The 21,135-nt window shown below is 37.5% G+C and overlaps 1 protein-coding gene across 1 annotated transcript; it reads right to left on the bottom strand.

Moving 5' to 3' along the window:
• Positions 1 to 9,465: 9,465 nt before the first annotated feature.
• On the bottom strand, positions 9,466 to 20,404 carry LOC140236310 (NLR family CARD domain-containing protein 4-like). Its single transcript, XM_072316262.1, has 4 exons — positions 20,332 to 20,404; positions 19,320 to 19,631; positions 12,232 to 12,363; positions 9,466 to 11,057 (listed from the first exon to the last, which is right to left on the bottom strand). The coding sequence occupies exons 1-4, from the start codon at positions 20,402 to 20,404 to the stop codon at positions 9,466 to 9,468; spliced, it is 2,109 nt and encodes a 702-aa protein (XP_072172363.1).
• Positions 20,405 to 21,135: the final 731 nt, after the last annotated feature.

Below are 21,135 nucleotides of genomic sequence, written 5' to 3'. Positions count from 1 at the left end.
GTACTTATTGTAAAATGGAAAATTTTCATACGTTATTATCATAGTCCTTCGCAGTGATTTCTTTTACTATGTTTAATTCCTCAGAAATTTAATTTAAAATGCTCTATAAAAGCGACTTTTACACTCTGTTTTTACAAAAAGTCCCTACCGTGGGAGGGGGGATACCCCCTCCCACACCCTCCCCCCGCTCGGTCGCTTCGCTCCCTCGCCGAGGATCTCACACAATCACATTATTACGTACTCCCGTATGTAATAATCATAGTCCTTTGCATTGATTATTTTTCACTATGTTTAATTCCTAGAAATTTGCTTTTAAATGGTCTATAAACGCGACTTTTGTACCCTGTTTTACAAAAGCTCCCTACAGTGGAGGGGGGGGGGGTATCCCCCTTTCCACACCCCCCCCCCCCGCTCACTCGCTTCGCTCCCGCGCCAAGGATCTCACAACGTCACAGACTAGAAATGAATATGCTGATCTTTTTTCTTTAATCCCTAAAGTTAGTGACATACGTTTTTTTTTTTATATCTCACATAAAAATGGAAAGCACATCGTCGATGAACCATATCTTTTTTTTCTATTCTTCTCATTGTATCTTAAGGGCTTTTTACACTTGTGTTTCTTAACCCCGGACTTTCTCTGACCCAGGACTATCGTTAGTCCCGTACCAATTTTTTCAGCTTTTTACACTCGCCAATTAGTCCCGTACTATCTCTTGTCCGGGGCTAAGGAGAAAACTGACCTTTTTACACTCGTCTTTCTTAGCCCCGGACTTTCCAAACCACATGAATATTCATAATTACGCTGTGTACTGTACACGTACACGCACGCACCGGCAGCACTTGATTACCTCGTTTCTGATTGGTCAGTGAGGGTCGCACTTCGTTTCCGTCGCTTAGCCCAGGATTATTTTTTCGTTCTGTTTACACTCACTTGCTTGGCACCGCAATTGCGGTGCTAGCACCGCAATTGCGGTGCTAACCCCTGCTATTTTGCAGGGCCAGATAGTACCGTACTATCGGTGGGGCTAGCCCACTTTGGCAAAAACGAGTGTAAACAGAAAGTGGGCTAAGGATAGTCCCGTACTATCGGTGGGGCTAAGGCCCCCCCTTAGCTCCACCGATAGTCCGGGGCTAAGCAAAAATTTACAAGTGTAAAAAGCCCTTTATATCCTTCTTCACCGATGAGCATTATGGTATTCTTGAAAATGAGTGTAATTCTTGTTGGAATTTCCTAAATTGTCCTCAACAAATGGATACATGCGACTGATTATAATGGGTTTTTTTTTTTTTTATTGGGAATTTTGGGAATGTGCTATTCGTATAGAAATGTACATGTATACGCCAATGCCGACTAAAGGTTGAGGATGTGTTTAGTAGATTCCTATTGGTTCTTTCAAATGTCATAGTCGTAGGCTTTGTGACTCCAGGTAGAAACATTTTCAAAGTTGCTTTGACAGTATTATGCAAGGTGTGCCTTGACATGATAATCTCAAAGGTGCATAAAATGTCACTGCAAAGTCTAGTTACTGTCTTCGTGCAATATGCAGTCACATAATGAAAAAGTCGATAAAGGTGTGAACAAAAGGGGCGGGCCTGATTGGGACAGTAATGCAAAGTACATCGAGTGAAACTGAAGTGGTGAGGTCTTCGAGACGTATAGTTTAAAACAAAAGCAGCCCCTCTGTCGCCATCAGTAGGTGATGCAATGCAAATTCCTTGCTGCGGAATGGCTTTAAAAGTGCAAGAAAATTGTTCATTAACATACTGGTTAATATGCTGGCTGCTGCTAATAAAGGAATACGTAATTCCAATGTGTGCAGTTTTTAATTTGGTATTCAATTTGAAATTATTTTCTTATTGTTTTCACCAGCTTTGTCAAAGATTTAGGTAATGCCAGCTTTTCCTTAATAAGCCATAATTATTAAACGGCTATGGCATGTGCCACAACTGACGAGGTAAAAACACAACAAATGTATACCTATGCGTCTCCTTTGCTTGTCACTCAGAAACTCTTTTAGCGGATTGCCTCCGATAGTGATGCACTCCACCTGTAGCAAAATGAACAACATGAGAAATCACGGCTTATATTTTATATCAATAGGAAGATATTTTAATTTCCTCTAAATGAAATCATTTCACACCAGAATTGGGACAGAATTACATCCTCGCTAATGATAGTTATCGAATATATCGCATCCACCTTTGTTGCATAATAAATGTAGATACAGTGATTTAACGTAATCACTACAGCCTGTTGATTTCTGGGGTGAGATGAACTGGGTCCTCATTACGTCCAAACCGTGTCCCCCTTTGACGAAGTCCACTCTATCCCTCTGTAGACTCTATCGTCCAATACGGTTGAAGTTTACTCCAACATTTCTACTTAAATTCCGTTCGCGTTTATCTCGTTTGCAAGGTACTCTCTCCCTGGCCCCAGTCGCAACCTCTCTCAAGTCGACGAGAGATCATACCTCACCCCAGATTTCCGAACACAGCATACGGTGTATGTGACCTTTTGCCACCATCACTTTCTCTTCGTTCCAAATTCGTCTATCAAAGGGTACACCAGTCCGTCGGCGACACTGATGCACTCCGAACCCTCCCAGAGAACTGAATGAATCATAGACTGTGGTTTTACAAACAATTTTGTGCTCTGGTCTCCAGAATTCTGGGTTTTCCATCCCGTTATTGTTCTCCGAAAGAAAATTCCTTTTGAAAGACACTATTGTCTATATCGGACCAAACTTATTAGAGGAATTGGTAAAATGGTTCACAATTCTTCCTATATACCAATTGGTAAATGTGGCCGTACCCGAATAACTGATTTTTCCATAATTTCCGGGAATTGTTTCCAAAGAAAGGAATATTCCTTTAACTACCAAGTGGGGGTTATTTGACCACAGCATCCTGTTTTTGAGTACCAATTCCTTAACTTCTGCCTCTTCTAGGCTGTCCTCCCCAGTGGCGTATCTAGGGAAAACGGCGCCCGGGGCAAGCACGAAAATTGCGTCCCTAATTTCTGAAAAAGTGTTCAACCCCAACCCCATCTCGGTAGGGACTTTAAACAAAGTCCACATGATGTTTTTTCAAGCACTTAAAAGGGATCTTTTGAGGGTGATTTAAATGTAATGAATTTTGATATATTTTGGCGAGCGAGCGCAACGGGCGAGCCGAAAATTTTTGTATTTCAGCTTACAAAACATGGAATTCTTGTCATTTTTTGCTTATTAAATCTCAAAATTATAGTGACGACCTTATAGATAACGATTTATACCAACAAACTAAGGACTTGAAAAAATACTCTAAATTATTACGAGCGAGTGAGCCGAAATTTGTATATTTCTGCGTCATCATTACGTTTCGTTATTATCTTGTTTGATTCCGGGTTTTTTTGCGCACCCCCCCCCCCCGTATGTTCGAAACCGTTGGCGTCCTCTTTTGATCCAATCGGCGATCGCTTCAGAACGAATGATATTGCAGTCGCTGCTCCGTGTAACATTTTTCCTGCTAAATATAAAATGACATGAGTGAACAAAATAGACATTATCATTTTGTCCGCGTCATCGTCACGTTTTGTTCTTATCTTCTTGTCTTTTTTTATACAAATTTTGGCGAGCGAGCGCAGCGAGCGAGCCGAAAATTTTTGTATTTCAGCTTACAAATCATGAAACTCTTGTCATTTTTTGCTTATTAAATCTTACAATTCCAATCAAGATATAGTGACGGCCTTATCGATAACGATTTATACCAACATACTCTAAATTAGTACGAGCGAGTGAGCCGAAATTTGTATATTTCCGCGTCATCATTACGTTTCGTTATTATCTTGTTTGATTCCGGGTTTTTTTGCGCACCCCCCCCCCCCGTATGTTCGAAACCGTTGGCGTCCTCCTTTGATCCAATTGGCGATCGCTTCAGAACGAAAGAAATTGCAGTCGCTGCTCCGTGAAATATTTTGCCTGCTAAATATAAAATGACATGTGTGAACACAATAGACACTATCAATTTGTCATCATCACGTTTTGTTCTTACCTTCTTTTTTATATAAATTTTGGCGAGCGAGCGCAGCGAGCGAGCCGAAAATGTTTGTATTTCAGCTCATAGAACATGGAATTTTTGTGTGAACACAATAAACATTGTCATTTTGTCCGCGTCATCACCATGTTTTGTTTTTATCTTGTTTGATTTGGTTTTCTGCCCCCCCCCCCCACCATTCTCCCCCCCCCCCCCCTTGGTCCTCCCAGAGGTGGACATTTTAGCAGGTTTACAACCATGGCTCTTGGTAGCGGTCCGCACTTGGTTTGAGTCACCTGCAACTCTCTATAACTTGCACTTTGTTTCACTCGTGCCCCTGACGTTTTGTAATAAAGGCCTGAGGGTGACTGCACTCTTTCTTCCTGTGCAGTGTATACTATAATGAACATCTCCCTTGCACATTAACATAAATTTAGCGGAAAAGGGCTCATGAGATTATCAGTAGAACATTCTACAGACAGACATTCACATGAACAATGTAACCTGCCCTGTCGTAACACTCATTTTTATAATATTCTGTTACAAAACTAGGATTGATTGTCGATTGATTGGACGGATTGCGATAACATGTTATTATCATGCCACTGCTTGAGATATTGAGAATATTTGTGTTTAATTCTAAGTCTTACTTTGTCTGATATTAGAAGGGAAGAATACGATTATATGACTGACGTTCCGGATGGACGGATTTCGGAAAATAGTGATACCGCAAAAAGTAAAAAAAAAACAAAACAAGTAAGTAAATACATTTATAAATGAATAAAAATAAATAAATAAATAAAAAGAAATAAAGAAATAAATGAAACAGATACAATAAACATTTAAGTAGATGAATAAGTTACGATGCAACAAACTTCAAAATCTCGTTCAAGGTTAATGATGCTATCTCCTCCCTCATTTGAACAAGGCAGTGTTGAACAATTACTGATTCTTACTTTACAGTGTGAAGCCTGTGAGGCAATCGTCTTGAAGAATGTCTTCGGGAGGTTAAACCCATTGAGATTGGCAGATGTAAGATGAGGCAGCTGACACAGAAATTCAGCCAAATGTGTTGCTGCTAACTTTGAGACCAATTGTTCGTTTGGCATCAAGGTATCTATGTCTAATTTTCTGATCTGTAACAGGAAGAAAACAAAACAAAAGTTACATCATGAGGCCTATCTATTTTCTTGCGGTCACTTTCATTTTGTTGTTGTTGTTGTTGTTGTTGTCTTCGAATGAGAAAAAAGCCCAAAATAGATTGCGTTATGTAATGTACTTGCTACGCTCCTCTCACAAAAACACATCGCAACAACCAATCAATTTTTAGTACAAGTTAAACAGAATCTTTGTCATACCAGACAAGAAAGAAACACACAATTTCACAATAATTCAGTGAAGCCAGGCTACTCGACATTATATGGTAATAATAGCTGTTGGAAAGGAACACAAAGCATTGTAAAGTCTGGAGAGAATAAACTGTGTGACAGATAAAAGTATAGGGCCTATAGGCGTCACTTTGTCACGTTTGCTTTCTCGATTATGATTGACAATGTATATCTCGGCGTCCTAGCAGCCTCCATGTTGTGGTTATTGCCTCCGTCTACACTCGGATAGTGATTTGTGATTTGTAAATGCAAATTACTGCTCCACCAATTTACCTTTTCCGGCGTTTGCGAGCGAGGAAGTGATCAGAAACACCTTTCTCACTATAATAAGTACATCGAGTATCAAGTGTCATGACAGGTCAGAATGTAAGTATCCTTATCCAATGAAGTATCCTATGAAAAAAAAAAATATATCTGTTTCATTTCATGATAAAAGTGGAACTTATGGTGTTGCAAAACTGTTGTAAACTTTTTTTTTTTCTAGCAGAAATTTGATAATTAAACTTACGGGAGAAAAACCTGTTTTATCATCAGAAAAGTAAAAAGATGTTGTAAAGCCCATTCGGATAAAGATTGTTTTTGTGCAATTGATTATGCTTCCATTTCAATAGCCTGCATACATTTTTCATTGCATGAAAAATGTCCATACATATTATGCTTTTGTTCATGCATTGAATGTCACAATGCTGGATGAGGACTAAAATATATTAAATAGAATGAGATATATTTGCAAAGGAATTACAGCCCCACAATCTGTCATATAAATCACACATACCAGGTTCTTTCTCATTATTCGGAGAAGAAATTACATTGCGCTCCAAACGCTACATGGCTCATATCAATATTCAGAGATTACATACCTGACAGGATGATGCTGAGGTAACGGCAGCTATGAGGAAACCATCGGGTATGTAGAGGCAAGTGAGACGAAACTTCGAAAGACGTGGCATAGCACACACCCATCGGGCCAAGTCTTCTCTCACCAAGGGTTGATTTACGAAGTCATCATCACTCTTCAATGCTTGCAACCACAGATCTTCAAGCTGTAACCAAAAAACAACAACAACAACAAAAAAAAAATAAAAAAAAAAAAAACCCACAAACAATTCGAAGTGTTGTCAAAACTGACAAAGAGAGAATAATGAAATGGTATGTAAGTGCCAGGAAGGAATAATTGAACACAAAGTGAATAGACCAATGTAAAGATGGATCGAAGAATGGCATTGATAGGCCTATGGCATTTAATGTGTGGACGATTTAAAGTTATACACCTTAAATTCTCTCGATTCCCATTGTCTCTTCTTTTCCAAACGAATAAGAAGCTAGACATGGAATTCCACGTTGTCGCCGTCACAAATCTCTGTGACGTAAATTGCGTTTAAGATCACTAATGGTTTTGCATTAGTTTGGGTTCTTATTTGTTGCCGTTGTTTTGGTGGTCGAGGTCCTCTTTTTTGCCTTGAACGAATTTTCCGACAGAAGAATGTGCGTGCTTTGCGATATTCTCTTCTGGTGTGCCTTCTTCACTGCATAAACACCTTAATAATAGATGTTGTAGGCGTGTGTTGTGAATGTTTGTGTGTTTGTGTGTTTGTCATGTTTTTTGTATTTATCTAAATTGAATGCGAGTTTGATAATATTTGTGTAGTTGATTGGTTGGGGGGGGGGTTGATATAATATTATACAGATAATTGTATATGAATGTGAATGTGTGTGTGTGTGTGTGTGTGTGTGTGTTTGTGTTCATATGCATATTTCAATGTGCTATGTCACTCGGGAAACGAAGTTATTGGTTTATGGATTGATTTATCTTCTTGTTCACATTCACGCATTACATTGATTACATAGACGAAAATCGTATTTTTTTTAATGCTGAGAACATTATCATTTTTAACTCAATGATTACAGAACTGAAAAGTCGAATGTTTTTGAAAGTTTGTTTTGATATATGAATACAAATAATGTTTAAGAATAGTTGGTTATATTTTTTTTTTTGGATTTTCCCAGTGAAGTTTATTAGCATGTTGTTCAATTTGCATTTTTGTTTATGTTTATAATTTTTATCTCAATAAGCAGGACATTAAAGATTTTATTTGATGTGTGACTGTACAAGAGTTGAATGGCTGCATGAGATGAGTATATCATATGGATTTGTCTGTACACATGTTCATGTGATGTGTCTAAGTGTATGTGTGTACGTGTGTATGCGTGTTTGTGCGCATGCGTGCGTTGACAATTATGCTTATCGTATTGAAGTCATATATTTTGTACAATAATAGGTATGAACTGTCAATGGTTTTGATATGATCCTGTTTTTTGTTATATTAATGTAATAGGTATTTTTATAGTTGAAATGTTTATACAACCTTTACTGTGTTTCATAATAGACATGTTCTTTAATCAATGAATTATGATTTAGCCTAAAGGCTACTACTTTGCATGTTTGTTTCAATAAATCTTTGTTATCAAAATCAACTCAGTATATACAAAAAAGGCAATGAAATATTGTTGCAATGTTTAGTATTTTATCATTCAGTTAATGATTTGCCTCTTTCGAATTAACACTTCTAGTTTGTTACATTATAAATAATATGCTGTAGAACTACGGTGATAAGTTCATACCTGACAGTTTGAAGCCTTTGCGCTGAGGATCTCGTAGAATTCCACGTGAAGTCGTGGTTCCGATATTCGTACTTTACGCAGTACACAGCTGGAACACATACCCTCCGCCAAGTCACGTGACATAGTTCTTCCGCACCTCATTTCGAACAGATCTAGTGAATGCTGACAAAATGACCATTGACTGAAAGTAATTTTCTATAGTAATTGAAAGTTGAAAAAATACACTTATTCCATATCTGCAGATAGAACGAACATGGACTAACAATACTTATAGTCAGCAGTAAAAAAAAAAAAAAAAAAATGACCACAGGAGAATAAGGTTGATAAACATGTACACGCAGTTGATTGGAGGTTTGAAACTCAGAGTAGAAGAGATCATTTTGATGCGCTTTCGAGTCATATCGTGGTTTCACTATTCAAAAAGCACAATTCGGGGAGGGAAGAATTCATTCTCAATTTGATACACCATCGTGAGCCTGGTAGATAGTCGTTACAGCGCTTCCCTGTGCATGACAGACTGTCGTTAGGGTGTTTGAGTGCGCATGGCAGAGTCGTTAGGGTGTGGGAGTGCGCGTGGCAGATAGTCGTTAGGGTGCGGGAGTGTGCGTGGCAGATTGTCGTAAAGGTGTCGGAGTGCGCATGGCAGATCGTCGGTAGGGTGCGGGAGTGCGCGTGGCAGATTGTCGTAAAGGTGTGGGAGTGTGCATTACAGATTGTCGTTAGGATAGGGTGTGGGAGTGCACACAGGGGTACTTCTGCAATGCGTACGGAAGTGCTTTCACAACAATCTGCCAAGCACACGACGACATGAGAAAGAGCGATAGATGTGACGTCATCTACACTCATGTTATTTTTCCTAAGTACTAGTACACTGTAGGTGTATGCCCAAAATACATAATTACATACCATACAGGAGACCCAGTGTGTTATCTCCCTTCGATACACAGCGTCGTTGGTATAACCAAACTTGAATGATTACTATAACGGGCAGTCTGACAACTGCAACTCGAGCATGAAGCTGTACTAATTATTTTTCCATAATAACATACAGTATTGCTTGACTCATCGTAACTTTTTTTCTTTTCAAAAAAGCCACAAGGAAAAACGTTTTCAGCCCATACATTTTGATAGATAACATGACATGAAATAAGTGACACGGCGGGTAAGATTTAACTCGCATATCAAGTCATCTTCCAACTGTATCATGCGAGGAAGATATAGTGTACACTACCAATATACGTAGGCTGATATCACACTTCATACAGGATTTTGTATTTCAAATCAATTTCCCCATTCAATAGGACCTGGTCAGATCTGGAAGCGAACTTTGAGTACAGCTATTGAGATTGTAGTTTATGCGCTCAATTTAACACACGGAAGGCGCGCAAACATACTGTCTCATTACACAACTTTTGTTGTTGTTGATATCTTAAAGCGGAATTCAAGCTGCATCACTCACCACTTGGTTGCAGCGTACCATGAACACCACTCCTGACACTGTGTGTTCTGGTGAATTGGACCATAGTGTGTATTCATGCCATCGTTCTCCGACTGCTCTGGTGGCCTCCTCAGTATGGCATTCAAACGCAACGTCAACACAGAAATCACGTTTACCACGCTCTTTGTGAAAAGATGTAAAGTTATCGGAAGCACAGTTTATCAAGCCGTTGATGATATCAAGGCCAAGCTCATTTCCTGAAGCTGAGGTGAAGTACAGTACGTAACGGAATTCCTCAGGTCGACTAAGAAGTTTGTTTTTTACCTCGTCGTACTTGGGGAGATCATTGCCGAACAAGTACTCAATATATACCCCAGCGATGTATTCTTGAAACAGTTTATGGGGGAACGAAACTGTTGACGCAATCAAGGATGAAATGTTAACATCCTGCCGACGCTCCCTTGTGATAAGATCCCTTTCTATTGTCAAAACACCCACTCTGCAGCATGTTTCCATGACATCATGACACTCTCTGAATTGTTCTTCAGGAAATGAAAGTTTCATGTGAAACAAACCCTCTAGCGCTATTTCACTTATTTCTTGAATTGCCCTACCAGCTTCCTTCAAATGTTCAACAATGTTCTGATTCTGTAGATTTTCATAAACTTTTGATGCGTAGTGTTCTTTCAGGAAAGAGATCATTTCTCCAAAAATCTTGGAGAAAGTTTGCAATTTTTGCATTTCCTTTCGTCTCTCCTCACTGTAGTCATTCCACATGAGACAAAGCATCGCACAGTAGATAGGAAACGGGGCCATGTTTGACCGGATGACATCGTTTTCCTCCATTAAACTAATCAAACCTTCTGCAAGATGGCCCTTCTCTCTAATCCGAAAGTACTTCCCGATATAAGCTGATAGATTTTCCTCGTCAAATCCTTCGATGCTAAGAAAGGTGTAAGCTTCTGCAAGAAATTTGTCCATCATTAGTTCATCTGTTCTCCATGGTCGTGTGGTCACAAGTACTTTGCATGACTTATATTGCTCTATTCCCAGAATGCGAATGACCTCAGTGCTGTTCTTGTCACTTAATTTCCCGCTGAACTCGTCGAACCCATCAAATATGATCAAAACTTTACTTTGATTTGTTGAAATGAACTTATCTATGTGGCTCGCTTTTGCTGTATTTGAATCAGAGAGATAATCTTTGGCAATTTCACCAATACTTTTTCCGTCTGTGACATCTCGGAGAGGAATTAGAATCACCATGTCCAGATCCTGGAGCATCCGTCCCTGGCACCAGTCCCAGGCAATCTTAGCGCAAAGTGTTGTTTTTCCAACACCTCCCTCACCCTGTATCAGAAGTCGCTTTGAACATTTTTCATTCATATCGTTGGTCAGAAGATCATCGTATGTTATTGGTGTCTTACGCTTGCTATTTTGGTCTATCATACTTAAATTCGTATAAATTTCATCCAGTTCAACACGTTCTAGAAAGTTGAGTGGATCCACCGTGACCTTGCGTCGTGACACACGGTAACAGGCCTTCAGATCTTCCTTGCATAGCTGTACTTGTTCCTTTGTAAGCGATGATGGTTCTGAGAAGAGAGACCAAAAGATAGAAAAAAGCACAAAATCATTATTATACATTAATATATTTTAGATGTATACCGGCACACATATAATAATGCAGTGTGTCATAATACAGAGAGAGAGAGAGAGAGAGAGAGAGAGACTAAGAGAGAGAAATAGGGCCTGGGATATAATCAGTTGATAGACTCAAACGTGTAAACTATGATTGCTGAAGAGAAATCACTACAAGGGACTCAATCCCACAAAGTATCATGAAATCATAATTTCCTTTAACACTGTACAACAGATGTTGAATGAATATTTTCCATACCCAGCATTAATTTTTCTTCCTCGTGAAATCGCTGTGGTATGTTTGGTCTTCGCCAGCAGGGGTTCCAGCCACATCCTGAAATATATCATCATCATCAACAACAACAAGAGCATTACTTCAATGAACGTTTACATCCAGGGCACAATATTTTCTGCACTTTTTGCTTCCCTTCTTTTCACTACCAGATTTTGGCGAACATAATTTCAAGCGTATACGCTTACGATGTGTGGTGCAATGCATTTTTCCTTAATGGATATATATATATATTTTTTTTTATTTGACATCAATTTATCATCCTTGATAACAGATTTGGAAGTTCTGTCTACATGGGACAGTCAATTCGGTCGTTCGTTTTGTTAAATGATGTTACCTTTGTATCAAAATGATGAAACATGCAGAAATAAAACAAAAAATAAACACATACGCAAAGAGAAACACATACATACACACTCGCTCGCCTATACTTTTTATGATATTCTTTATCTGAATTTCATTCAATATCAGGTTCTTTTTTCGCAATAATACTAATTGGAACAAGAATTAACAACTGTATTCTTCTAACTTGTGCTGCTAACTCACATTTTCTTGTAAACATGAAATACAATTATCTTTTTTTTTTCTTTTTACATTTCAAAACATGTATACAGATTGAAGTAAAAAAAAAAAAAAACACTGAAAAAAATCACAGGAAAAAAAAAAGTTTATTTGATCAACCTGATCAAACTAATTGATATCTGCTTCATAACGGTAACACTTGTGCTGCTGACTTTTTTTTTTTTCTAACATGAAATACAATTTCTTTACACAGTCACATACGCACATTTGCAAATGAATCCAAACATAAAGTCTCAATGAAAATAAACCTATACCATTTCGCGGTAGATAATCCGGATGTTTGTTTTGGAGGTACTTCCCAACAAAGAGAAATAGGATGAGAAGGGCAGCAGGCACACCAATGCTAAGTCCGATGATAAGACCAGAATTAACACGGTTTCCTGAAACTTGGTATAAAAACAATGAAACACGCTTTCATTTTTACTCCATCTAGAAGACAGTAAAATGAATACGTATGAATACTTCAATATACATATTACAACTTCAACATGATGTGCGTGTGTGTGTGTGTTTGCGTTTGTGTTTGTGTTTGATAGTGTCAACAAAGTGGTTGATGCACTCGTACCTCCAGGAATACAATCTTCGCCCCACATGATGGGTTGGCAAAACTATATTATCATTGTATCATTGTATAATATTATTACACAATTATGTTGACAACATTATTCAAAGCACACGCTTCTGATTGAGTCATCCTATGAGACCGACACCCACGGATCATACTGCCAAAGACCTCGATATTGATAAAAGGTCCACGCCCATGAGTCATACAGCCTGTCAGCTTGACATCAGGTAAAAAAAAAGTAGAGTCCGACAGTAGGCAAAAAAGGCCTGCGAATCTGACACGAGCGCAAAACAAAAAGAAAGACAAAAAGAAAGGCCAATTAAACCGACACTGTATGCATTAAGTCAAGCGAGTGTCGGACTGTTAGGCCGTTTTTAATACCTAAACTCTTTGCCTAAAAGTGTAGAGATCACGGACCATAAAACTCGTGAGTTGTATGACTCGTGAGCTGTAAAACTCGTAGCATGATGTCGAACTTGTGACGCGTACCTCAGCCAATAGTCGTAAGGATTTTGTTTCTGTATTTTGTTTGGAATTAGTTACATTTTTTTTATTTTGTTCTAGCAAATTTCAGACTAGTAAAAGATAGGGATAAATGAATTATACTAAATCTTCTCCGTGGCCATTCTCAATCAGAACATGGGCTTCAGCATATGTACAGTATGTCACCCCCCCCCCAAAAAAAAAAAAAAATACAATCTGATTTTCCCATAAATAAGACGCGGTATGATTAAACGGTCTAAATGCTATTTCAGGGTCTTAAAATATAACATCTTAGCTCTAATTTGCAGAAAACCTCATTCAAGTTAACTTTGGTTAAGCGGTCACAGACAAATGTGGATTGCTGTGAAGCATGTCATGAGTCTGATTTTTCCAAGTTTAGCACTTGGATGCCCTTGTATGTGAACACAATAGGCAGAACTTGGAGGGAAGAGATTCATGACATGCTCTAAAAAAATCCTCAACTGATTTTTCTCTTTGACCGCTGAAGCAAATTAAATGGTGTTTTCTGTAAGGTGTGGACAATGAGTTCTTGTTTCATACCCTGAAATTGTATTTGGATTGATTTACTACTTTTTAAAGTTATCATTGCGGAGGGCCCGTTGTATTTTTTTTTTTTTTTTTTTGGGGGGGGGGGATGGATATGGTATACCAGTTACAGAGACATAGAATTTGCAATATTTCACGAAACCTGATGGAGGCAGAACGGTGATTTCTACGGTCGACGTTCCATTCAGCGAGTCGCCGGTAGCCACGCACATGAAGGTTTGCTCTGTCCCATTTTAAGCTGACACATTGATTGTCTCGAACCTCTCGTATGTGCCGTCAGAAAGTGTTTTCTGTTGTGAAACCACGGATTTCAGTCCCTTTCCCGACTCCTCGGTCCATAGCAGAGAAACGTTTGGTTTAAATCCACTCACGACACATGTGAGGGTAAAGGAAGGTGTGTTGAAGGGAGATTGGTATGTACAACGGCTTTGACGAGAATGACTCTTATCAACGCATTCCTCAATAGCATGATTTGATGCCATTGCTATAGGAAAATGAAAAAAAAAATAGAATAACATACACATTGTGTCAATTAGACGTAGGCTTATATTCTAATCTTTGCTCGGCAAATAACTGTCGTGATTTTTGCGGACTGTAAATCTTGCCCTTTAGATGTAACGAAGAGTTGTTTTTGTTGTTATTTCCTTCTTCTTTTTTTTTTTTTGGGGGGGGGGGGTTCCCCTCCCCCATGATTTCCTGTGTCACAAATGAGACTACAACCCAGTGAATGTTGAGTTGACGAAACATATGATAAGTGGATGATAATAACAGAAAATAAACACAATTTACCTGTTTGCATTTGAATTCGAAATTTATAATGGTAATTATTATCCTAAAAAATTCTAATTCATATTGTAGTTATAAAGCTGGTAAAAAATTAACATGTTTCCAATTATAAGGAATGAAGATGTGAGACAAGTCACTGACCTTGTCTGAATATAATAATCTATTTTTTCTAAATAAATATGTCTTTTCGGACATCAAAAATCTTACTTTATTTTGAATTTGGTAGTTGCTGTGGTAACGTCCTTGTATAAATTGCCGTAAGATTGAAACAATCTGTGTCAAAACATTATTAATGACTAATTTATACAGAAGGTTTCAACACTGACTCTTCACACTCTACGTGCATTCTGTTTTAAAGGTAGGGAATCCCATTTGCATGTCTTGAATGAAGAGTTGTATAAATACAGTGGTATGTTGAAGAGAGTATCATTTTAGAAACTTCCATAAAGTATTGAAAGTGGAAGGCAACATTTAGTACATTTTTATTGACCGTTAGATTTTGAATTGAATTTTTTTCGGGGCTCACCGTAAATTCCAGTACATTACTAGGCTACCTTTCCAGACCCATGCACTGCATGTGTGTCCATCATGTATATTTTGTGAAGAAAGTTCATCAAAACTTACAAACATTTCTAAATACATTCTTGCCACACACTCTATATGTAATTACATCAGCTCTTATAATTTTAGATTTGTGTTTATAGATAAAAAAAAAAGATACAGAAGACTGCAACAAAAAGGCTTGTGTGGCTGACACACAGAACTACTGAGTAGTTGAGTTTTGTGCATTATTCAAATTGTAGATAACTGTTGACTTCCAAATTTCTAAGCAGTGGCCTAAATAAGCCCCCTGAGGTTCATATTTAATGTTTTGCTGCATTTTGGGAGGTCTGTAAAAGGTACCCCCTACCTTTAAGGCATAAACGGTAATGCGAAATAAGACTGTTGATAATATTACTATGTGGAAACGTGGCCCCCCCCCCCCAAAAAAAAAAATCATTTTCAAAACAGTTTTAAGATTAATTCTTCTCTGACAGAAGATCATTGATTTATTTTATTCTATTTATCTATTTTTCAACTAAGTTGTCTCAAATACCGCGATTTACCTGTTTTCTGTGAAACTTGTGATAGGAAAAAGTATCAGATATGTCATTGTAGCGGATCAAATGAATAATTTCATTTTCAGTTCAAATTATGTTCATAATTCTTACAATTAGGAAAGAAAAAAAAAACATAGTATACAATACGAAAATCATGCTGCACATAAATCAGATGAAACTTCCTCGAAAAATACAAAAGTTTGTGTTGGTATGAACACAAAGGTCTGTACACTTTGGAGTTGAGTTAAATAACATACATTGTTACTGCAATGAATAATAAACAAATTGGCGGTTATTATGATTTAAGTAATTTTTTTATAAAGGGAATTATATTTTCTATTGCTCATCCACTTTCTCATATTTTCACTAAATCCATATGAAATGGTGCTTTTCCTGATTGTATGAAAATAATATTGATAAGGTTTTTCCTTTATTTAAAAAAAAATTAGGAAACAGTTTTGATAGTAATTATATACTTATTTTTCTACTCATATCCCTATCTAAAGTTTTTGGAAAAATTGATATTCACTAGAACGATTAAATTCCCTAAGTATTACAATGTTTGCGTCAGAAACATAGCACCATTCATGCTCTTTTGAAGTTTACTGATAACGCACACTATAGATAACCATTCCCATCTTGTTGGTATCTTCCTGTAGACTTCACCAAGGCCTTCAATACATTTAATCACGAAATTTTACTTCATAATTTGTCTCATTATGGTATACGAAGGAAGGCTTTGGAGTGGTTCAGGAGTTACCTGCAAAACCGAAAACAATATGTATCCTTGAACGAGAACAACTCTAGTCTCGAAGTCATTAAATGTAGCGTCACTAAGGGTAGTATATTAGAACTTTTACTTTTCATAATTTACATTAATGATTTTAGCAGATCATCTGACATACTTTTTGCCGATGATTCAAATATTTTCTTCTCTCACCAAAATCCAATTACTCTTGTCCACACTATCAATTCTGAATCAAAAAAGCGATTCAGCGGATAAGAGCAAATAAGTTATTACTAAATCTTCAAAAAAACTAAGTATATGTTATAGCAAGTCTATAGAAGTTTCACGCACGGATACCATTTTTAATGACGTTCATTAATTAGAACGTGTATCTCACATAAAGCTTCTCGGTATTACAGTGGACGATAAACTTTCGTAGAAGCATCATATTATTAATGTTTACAGTAAAATGATTTCGCGTAATATTGGTGTTATTAATAGACTTGAATTTATATCCCGTTGACTTCTTTGTTGACGTTGTATTTTTAATTGATATAACCTAACCTTAATTATGGAATCTTAGCATTGGGTAGTGCCCATCAAACTTCCTTAGATTAACTATTGTTATTTACAAAAGGCACTTCGTATTATTTATGGCGTTTCACCACGTTCCCATGCAGATCCATTATTTGTTGAATATACGATTTCAAAAATTAAAGAATTGTTCTTGCTTTCAGCTTGGTCAGTTTATGTTTAATTATAACACAAATGCACTTCATAGCATCTTTAATTCAATGTTTCCAGGAAATCAATCTTTTCATAATCCCATCAAGCGATCTATGTGAGGTTCATTTTCCACTCCTGAAAACTTTATTGGCTCAAAATACATTTATATACACTGGCCCTAAATTCTGGAATTCTTTAAGCTGTGGTACAAAAAAAAGAATCTCTATCCATGAATTCGTTTTAAGCGTATAAGTTGAAACTTTTTTTTTTTAATTCATACTAAGATATATTCATTACATAGCTGGTCTCTTCAACCGTGTAGGGGTTCATCGTTTATCATTGACTTCATCATTGTGTAATGTTTACATCATCTTATTTGTACAAACTTTGCTCAGCTGCTTGAGCTCCGAAGCAACTCAATTCCCTCTGCCGATCCCGATGTTGAGCGTGTGGGCTTTTCCTTTATCTTCTTTTTTTCCCTTTCCCCCCTTTCTTTCCATTATTCTTTTGTGCTTTATTAGTTTCAATGGTATGCCCTTCTGTCAAGGCATGTAATGCCGTTGTGTTTCTTCCTTGTTCGGTCCTGTCTTTGTATACAAATAACTTCACAAGAATCCTTTGAGTGGTTCACAATTTACAAGCATGCCTTTCCATGGACCTCCCATTCTTTTTTTCCCCTCCAAACACAGCTTTGTATTTTTCCGGTATGCACGTATAATTTTGTATTTGTTAACCTTTATCTACCATGTAAAGTCGTATACGTGCCTATGTTACATCTTCTGATTGATTTCGTGTTATGTTTGCCGAAAAGGAAGATATGCAATCGGCCACAAAAAAAAAAAAAAAAAATAACGACGACAACAACAACAACAGCAATAACACAAAACACAGAAATAACAGAACTTGAGGAAATGCACTTAGACATATACTGGACAACGAAGAACGAGGAAAAAGGAGCAGGGAAGATAGAGAAGGAAAAGGAGAGGGAAAAGGAGAGGGATAGAAAAGGACGGTCTCTGGACACACTAAAAAATCTCAAGGAAAAGTGAAACATGATGGGTTTTTTCATTGAACATAATTAAGTGGTATATTTAGAAAACACATATTTTTTTTTTTTTTTAGTTTATAGGAGTTTATACTTAAATGTAATTAACTTCACAGATTCTTTTAGATCATTATCTAAGCTATTCCAAAATCTGGGTCCGGTATAAACAAATGTATTTCGAGTGTGTACAGTTATAATGGGAAATGAAATTCTTTAGATTGTCTCGTGGGATAATTATGTATGTGGCTGTTGCAGGGAAATAAAGAACAAAATATTTTGGGTAGATGGTTGCAGTTGTAATTTAACATAAATTGATCAAGTTGAAACAAATACAACTCTTTTATTTTCAGAATTTTGTGTTCAAGGAACAGCTTGTCAGTACACTGCAAAAAGTCCGGTGTTAGATAGTGAACACCGAGCTGGTGTTAAATTTTCGGTGCTCATTTATGGTGTTAAATTATCACCTCCGGGTGTCATTTCCAAATTTTAAACTGTTTTTGAAGAGTTTCTTAGTAACTGCACTTCCTGTTGATTTTTAATTTGAACAAGACGATCAAGAATTTTACATTAAAATATTAGATTTTTGAAAAAATGTGAACATAAATTTACACCACAGTAACACCAGCTGGTGTGGTCTCTTATTGAAGCTGGACGGGTGTTAAACCATTGGTATTAACACCAACAAATATCAAATCAACACCATGTGGTGTCATTTGTGAATTAATACCAGTACAGTGTCAAAATAACACCAGGTACAGTGTCAAAATAACACCAGGTACAGTGTCAAATTAACACCACGAAGTGTCAGGTGAACACTTTTCAACACCATCACAGTGCATTTTCTACAACTGTGGGTGTGGTCCTTTATTGAATTTTGATCGGTGTTAGATTTAACACCCGTGGTGTTAAATCTATCACCGATGTTTTTACAGCGTATGTGCTCGGATATGAAGGTTAAAAACAATTCTGAGCGCCATCTTTTGCAGAAGGAAAAGTTTATCAAGCAATGTCGAATATGTATCCCCCCAAGCAAGAATTCCGTAATTCAAGTACGGCAATACCAAACTTAAATAAAGCGTAATCAAAGCCGAAGAAGGAAGATAATATTTCAATCTATTCATTATGCCTATGCTACGTGCCATTACATTACAAATATTGTTTAAGTGACACTTCCATGATAACTTATTATCAACACAAACACCTAAGAATTTAGTAAACGAAACCTCTTCTAAGGAAGTACTGTCAACTACTCCTTAATCTAACCTAATTCACAACAATAATTTTCCCCATCGAAGGTTTTCTCTCACTAATTGATGACATGAATAAAGACAGATATTACTTACAGCTAATCGTCATGGTAGTGGAACTTTCAGATATTTGGGCATTTTTCAACACCACATGACAATAGTAACGACCCTCATCTGCTACCTCCAATTCGCTGATGACAAGGCTGAAGTTGCTGTCGATGTCAAACCGTTCCTCCAAGCTCTTAAAATGCCCGTCGAGATACGCAGCCTTGGGCGTCGTCTGTTCTGGATCTGAGATGCTCTCCTTATCCCAGTACACAGTGAGAGGCTCCTCCAGGATGTCACAAGGCAGTCGGATGTCTTCTCCTTTCCATCCTCGAACGTTGGGGGCAGTGCGTACTACCGACGCTAGACGGCGGAAATGTGAGTTTGCGTGATTGTATGCATGCGTTGAACATGGATTTCTACTCTAACTTTCTTGTAAGCACGATACCTGTCTTCATACCCTGCCCCCTCTTCCCAAGAAAATGGAAGAGGTGCAGCAGAGAGATTAGATTCGGTCCTTCTTATGCTTTCGTATTATTTAAAAGTAAAGGCTATAAAGATGAGAAATTTCTCCCCATACGCAATTTACAGTTAAAAACTTTGGATGAGTTGCGTCTTCATTTTTAAGGTGACGGTAATACTTCCCCCCTCCCCCAAAGAATGGAATCCTAGCTTGAATTACAATAATCGATGTTGCCCAAGTAAACTGCTTCGGTAAGCCCCAATTAAATGAAAATAGCATTTTAACATATTTTTGGGTCTATCTCTGGGGTTAATACCTGTTTAAGCATAATATGAAACACACTAAATATTGTTCAAGCTAGATTTTGCGCATCAAACTGAAGAAATCGACACGAAAAAAATGATTTGATTTAACAACAAGAGTGTGGTGTGTCTGCATTGTCTAACATTGGTTTAGAAGAAACATTCAGTTGTGTCAGACATTTCCTGAATTTGGTAATATTTTTTGTCTGGTCTGAACTCACCTGTAGTATTGGTATTGAAACTCGGCCAACTAAACAGAGTGCAGGTTCATAAGGACAAAGTCATACATTGTACTTACCTTTTCCATTGCTGTCACAGAGCACGGTAGCAGCCAATGTTAGCAGGAGAACGAGGTCGTATCTTCTATCCATCACAGGTAGTCAAAGAGATAAGTTCATCAAGAATAAGTTCAATGTACGTTTTGATCGTAATGTCCGAAAATATCGTCAAGTAATCACCAGTCTGACAGTGATCATAATTTGAAAGAAAAAATGACAATAGTGGAATACACCCCAAGTCATTCGTTTGTAATGAGCGCATGGAAGTGAATGTGACAGAGCCGTTTACTTGCTATTCTAAGTCTTTAAGATTTTCATATTTCCAGATCATGTAGCATTCAACATTCTGTTGATACTGATGGTTCATAGGAGACATAGTCCAAGATTCAGTGAGAAGTAAACTTGCCCGTTTGCTCGTATCGTGTTTGATAACGAGCTCTTACAAGGCGTGCCATACAAACGCTAATTTGGCTCTTTGTTGCTGCTTTCTTTTCTCGCGGCTAAAGGCCAACCTGGAAGATTAGTTAAGGGAGTGTTATCTGTTCACTAATTGGAGATGATACTGTCTTCATATCAGTACGTTTATTATAGGTTTATACAATTCACAGAAACACGTTTGCAATTGAGCATCCAACAGGTGTAAGGAATACGCCCAGTCTGGGTCTATAGTGTCACATACCTATACCATGTAGGAGTGTCCAAGCATAAATTTGCAAAACGATAAGAAATCCACAAAAATAAGGTCTTAGTATTTGCATTGAGGCGATGAACATACATAATTCATACACTGAAGACTTTGAGCTTAAAATCACAGAGATAGACAA

Source organism: Diadema setosum, chromosome 12 (genome assembly GCF_964275005.1).
Source record: "Diadema setosum chromosome 12, eeDiaSeto1, whole genome shotgun sequence".
NCBI classification, from domain to species: Eukaryota; Metazoa; Echinodermata; class Echinoidea; order Diadematoida; family Diadematidae; genus Diadema; species Diadema setosum.
The sequence above is the reverse complement of the archived record's forward strand: the minus strand, read 5'-3'. Positions and strand labels throughout refer to the sequence as shown.

Coding starts and splice junctions, on each gene's coding strand:
- LOC140236310 (XM_072316262.1), bottom strand. CDS start 20,404: ATGGATAGAAGATACGACCTCGTTCTCCTGCTAACATTGGCTGCTACC. Junction 19,632..20,331: donor CTGTGACAGCAATGGAAAAG/GTAAGTACAATG, acceptor TCCGCCGTCTAG/CGTCGGTAGTACGCACTGCC. Junction 11,058..12,231: donor GGATTATCTACCGCGAAATG/GTATAGGTTTAT, acceptor CTCTCTTCTCAG/AACCATCATCGCTTACAAAG.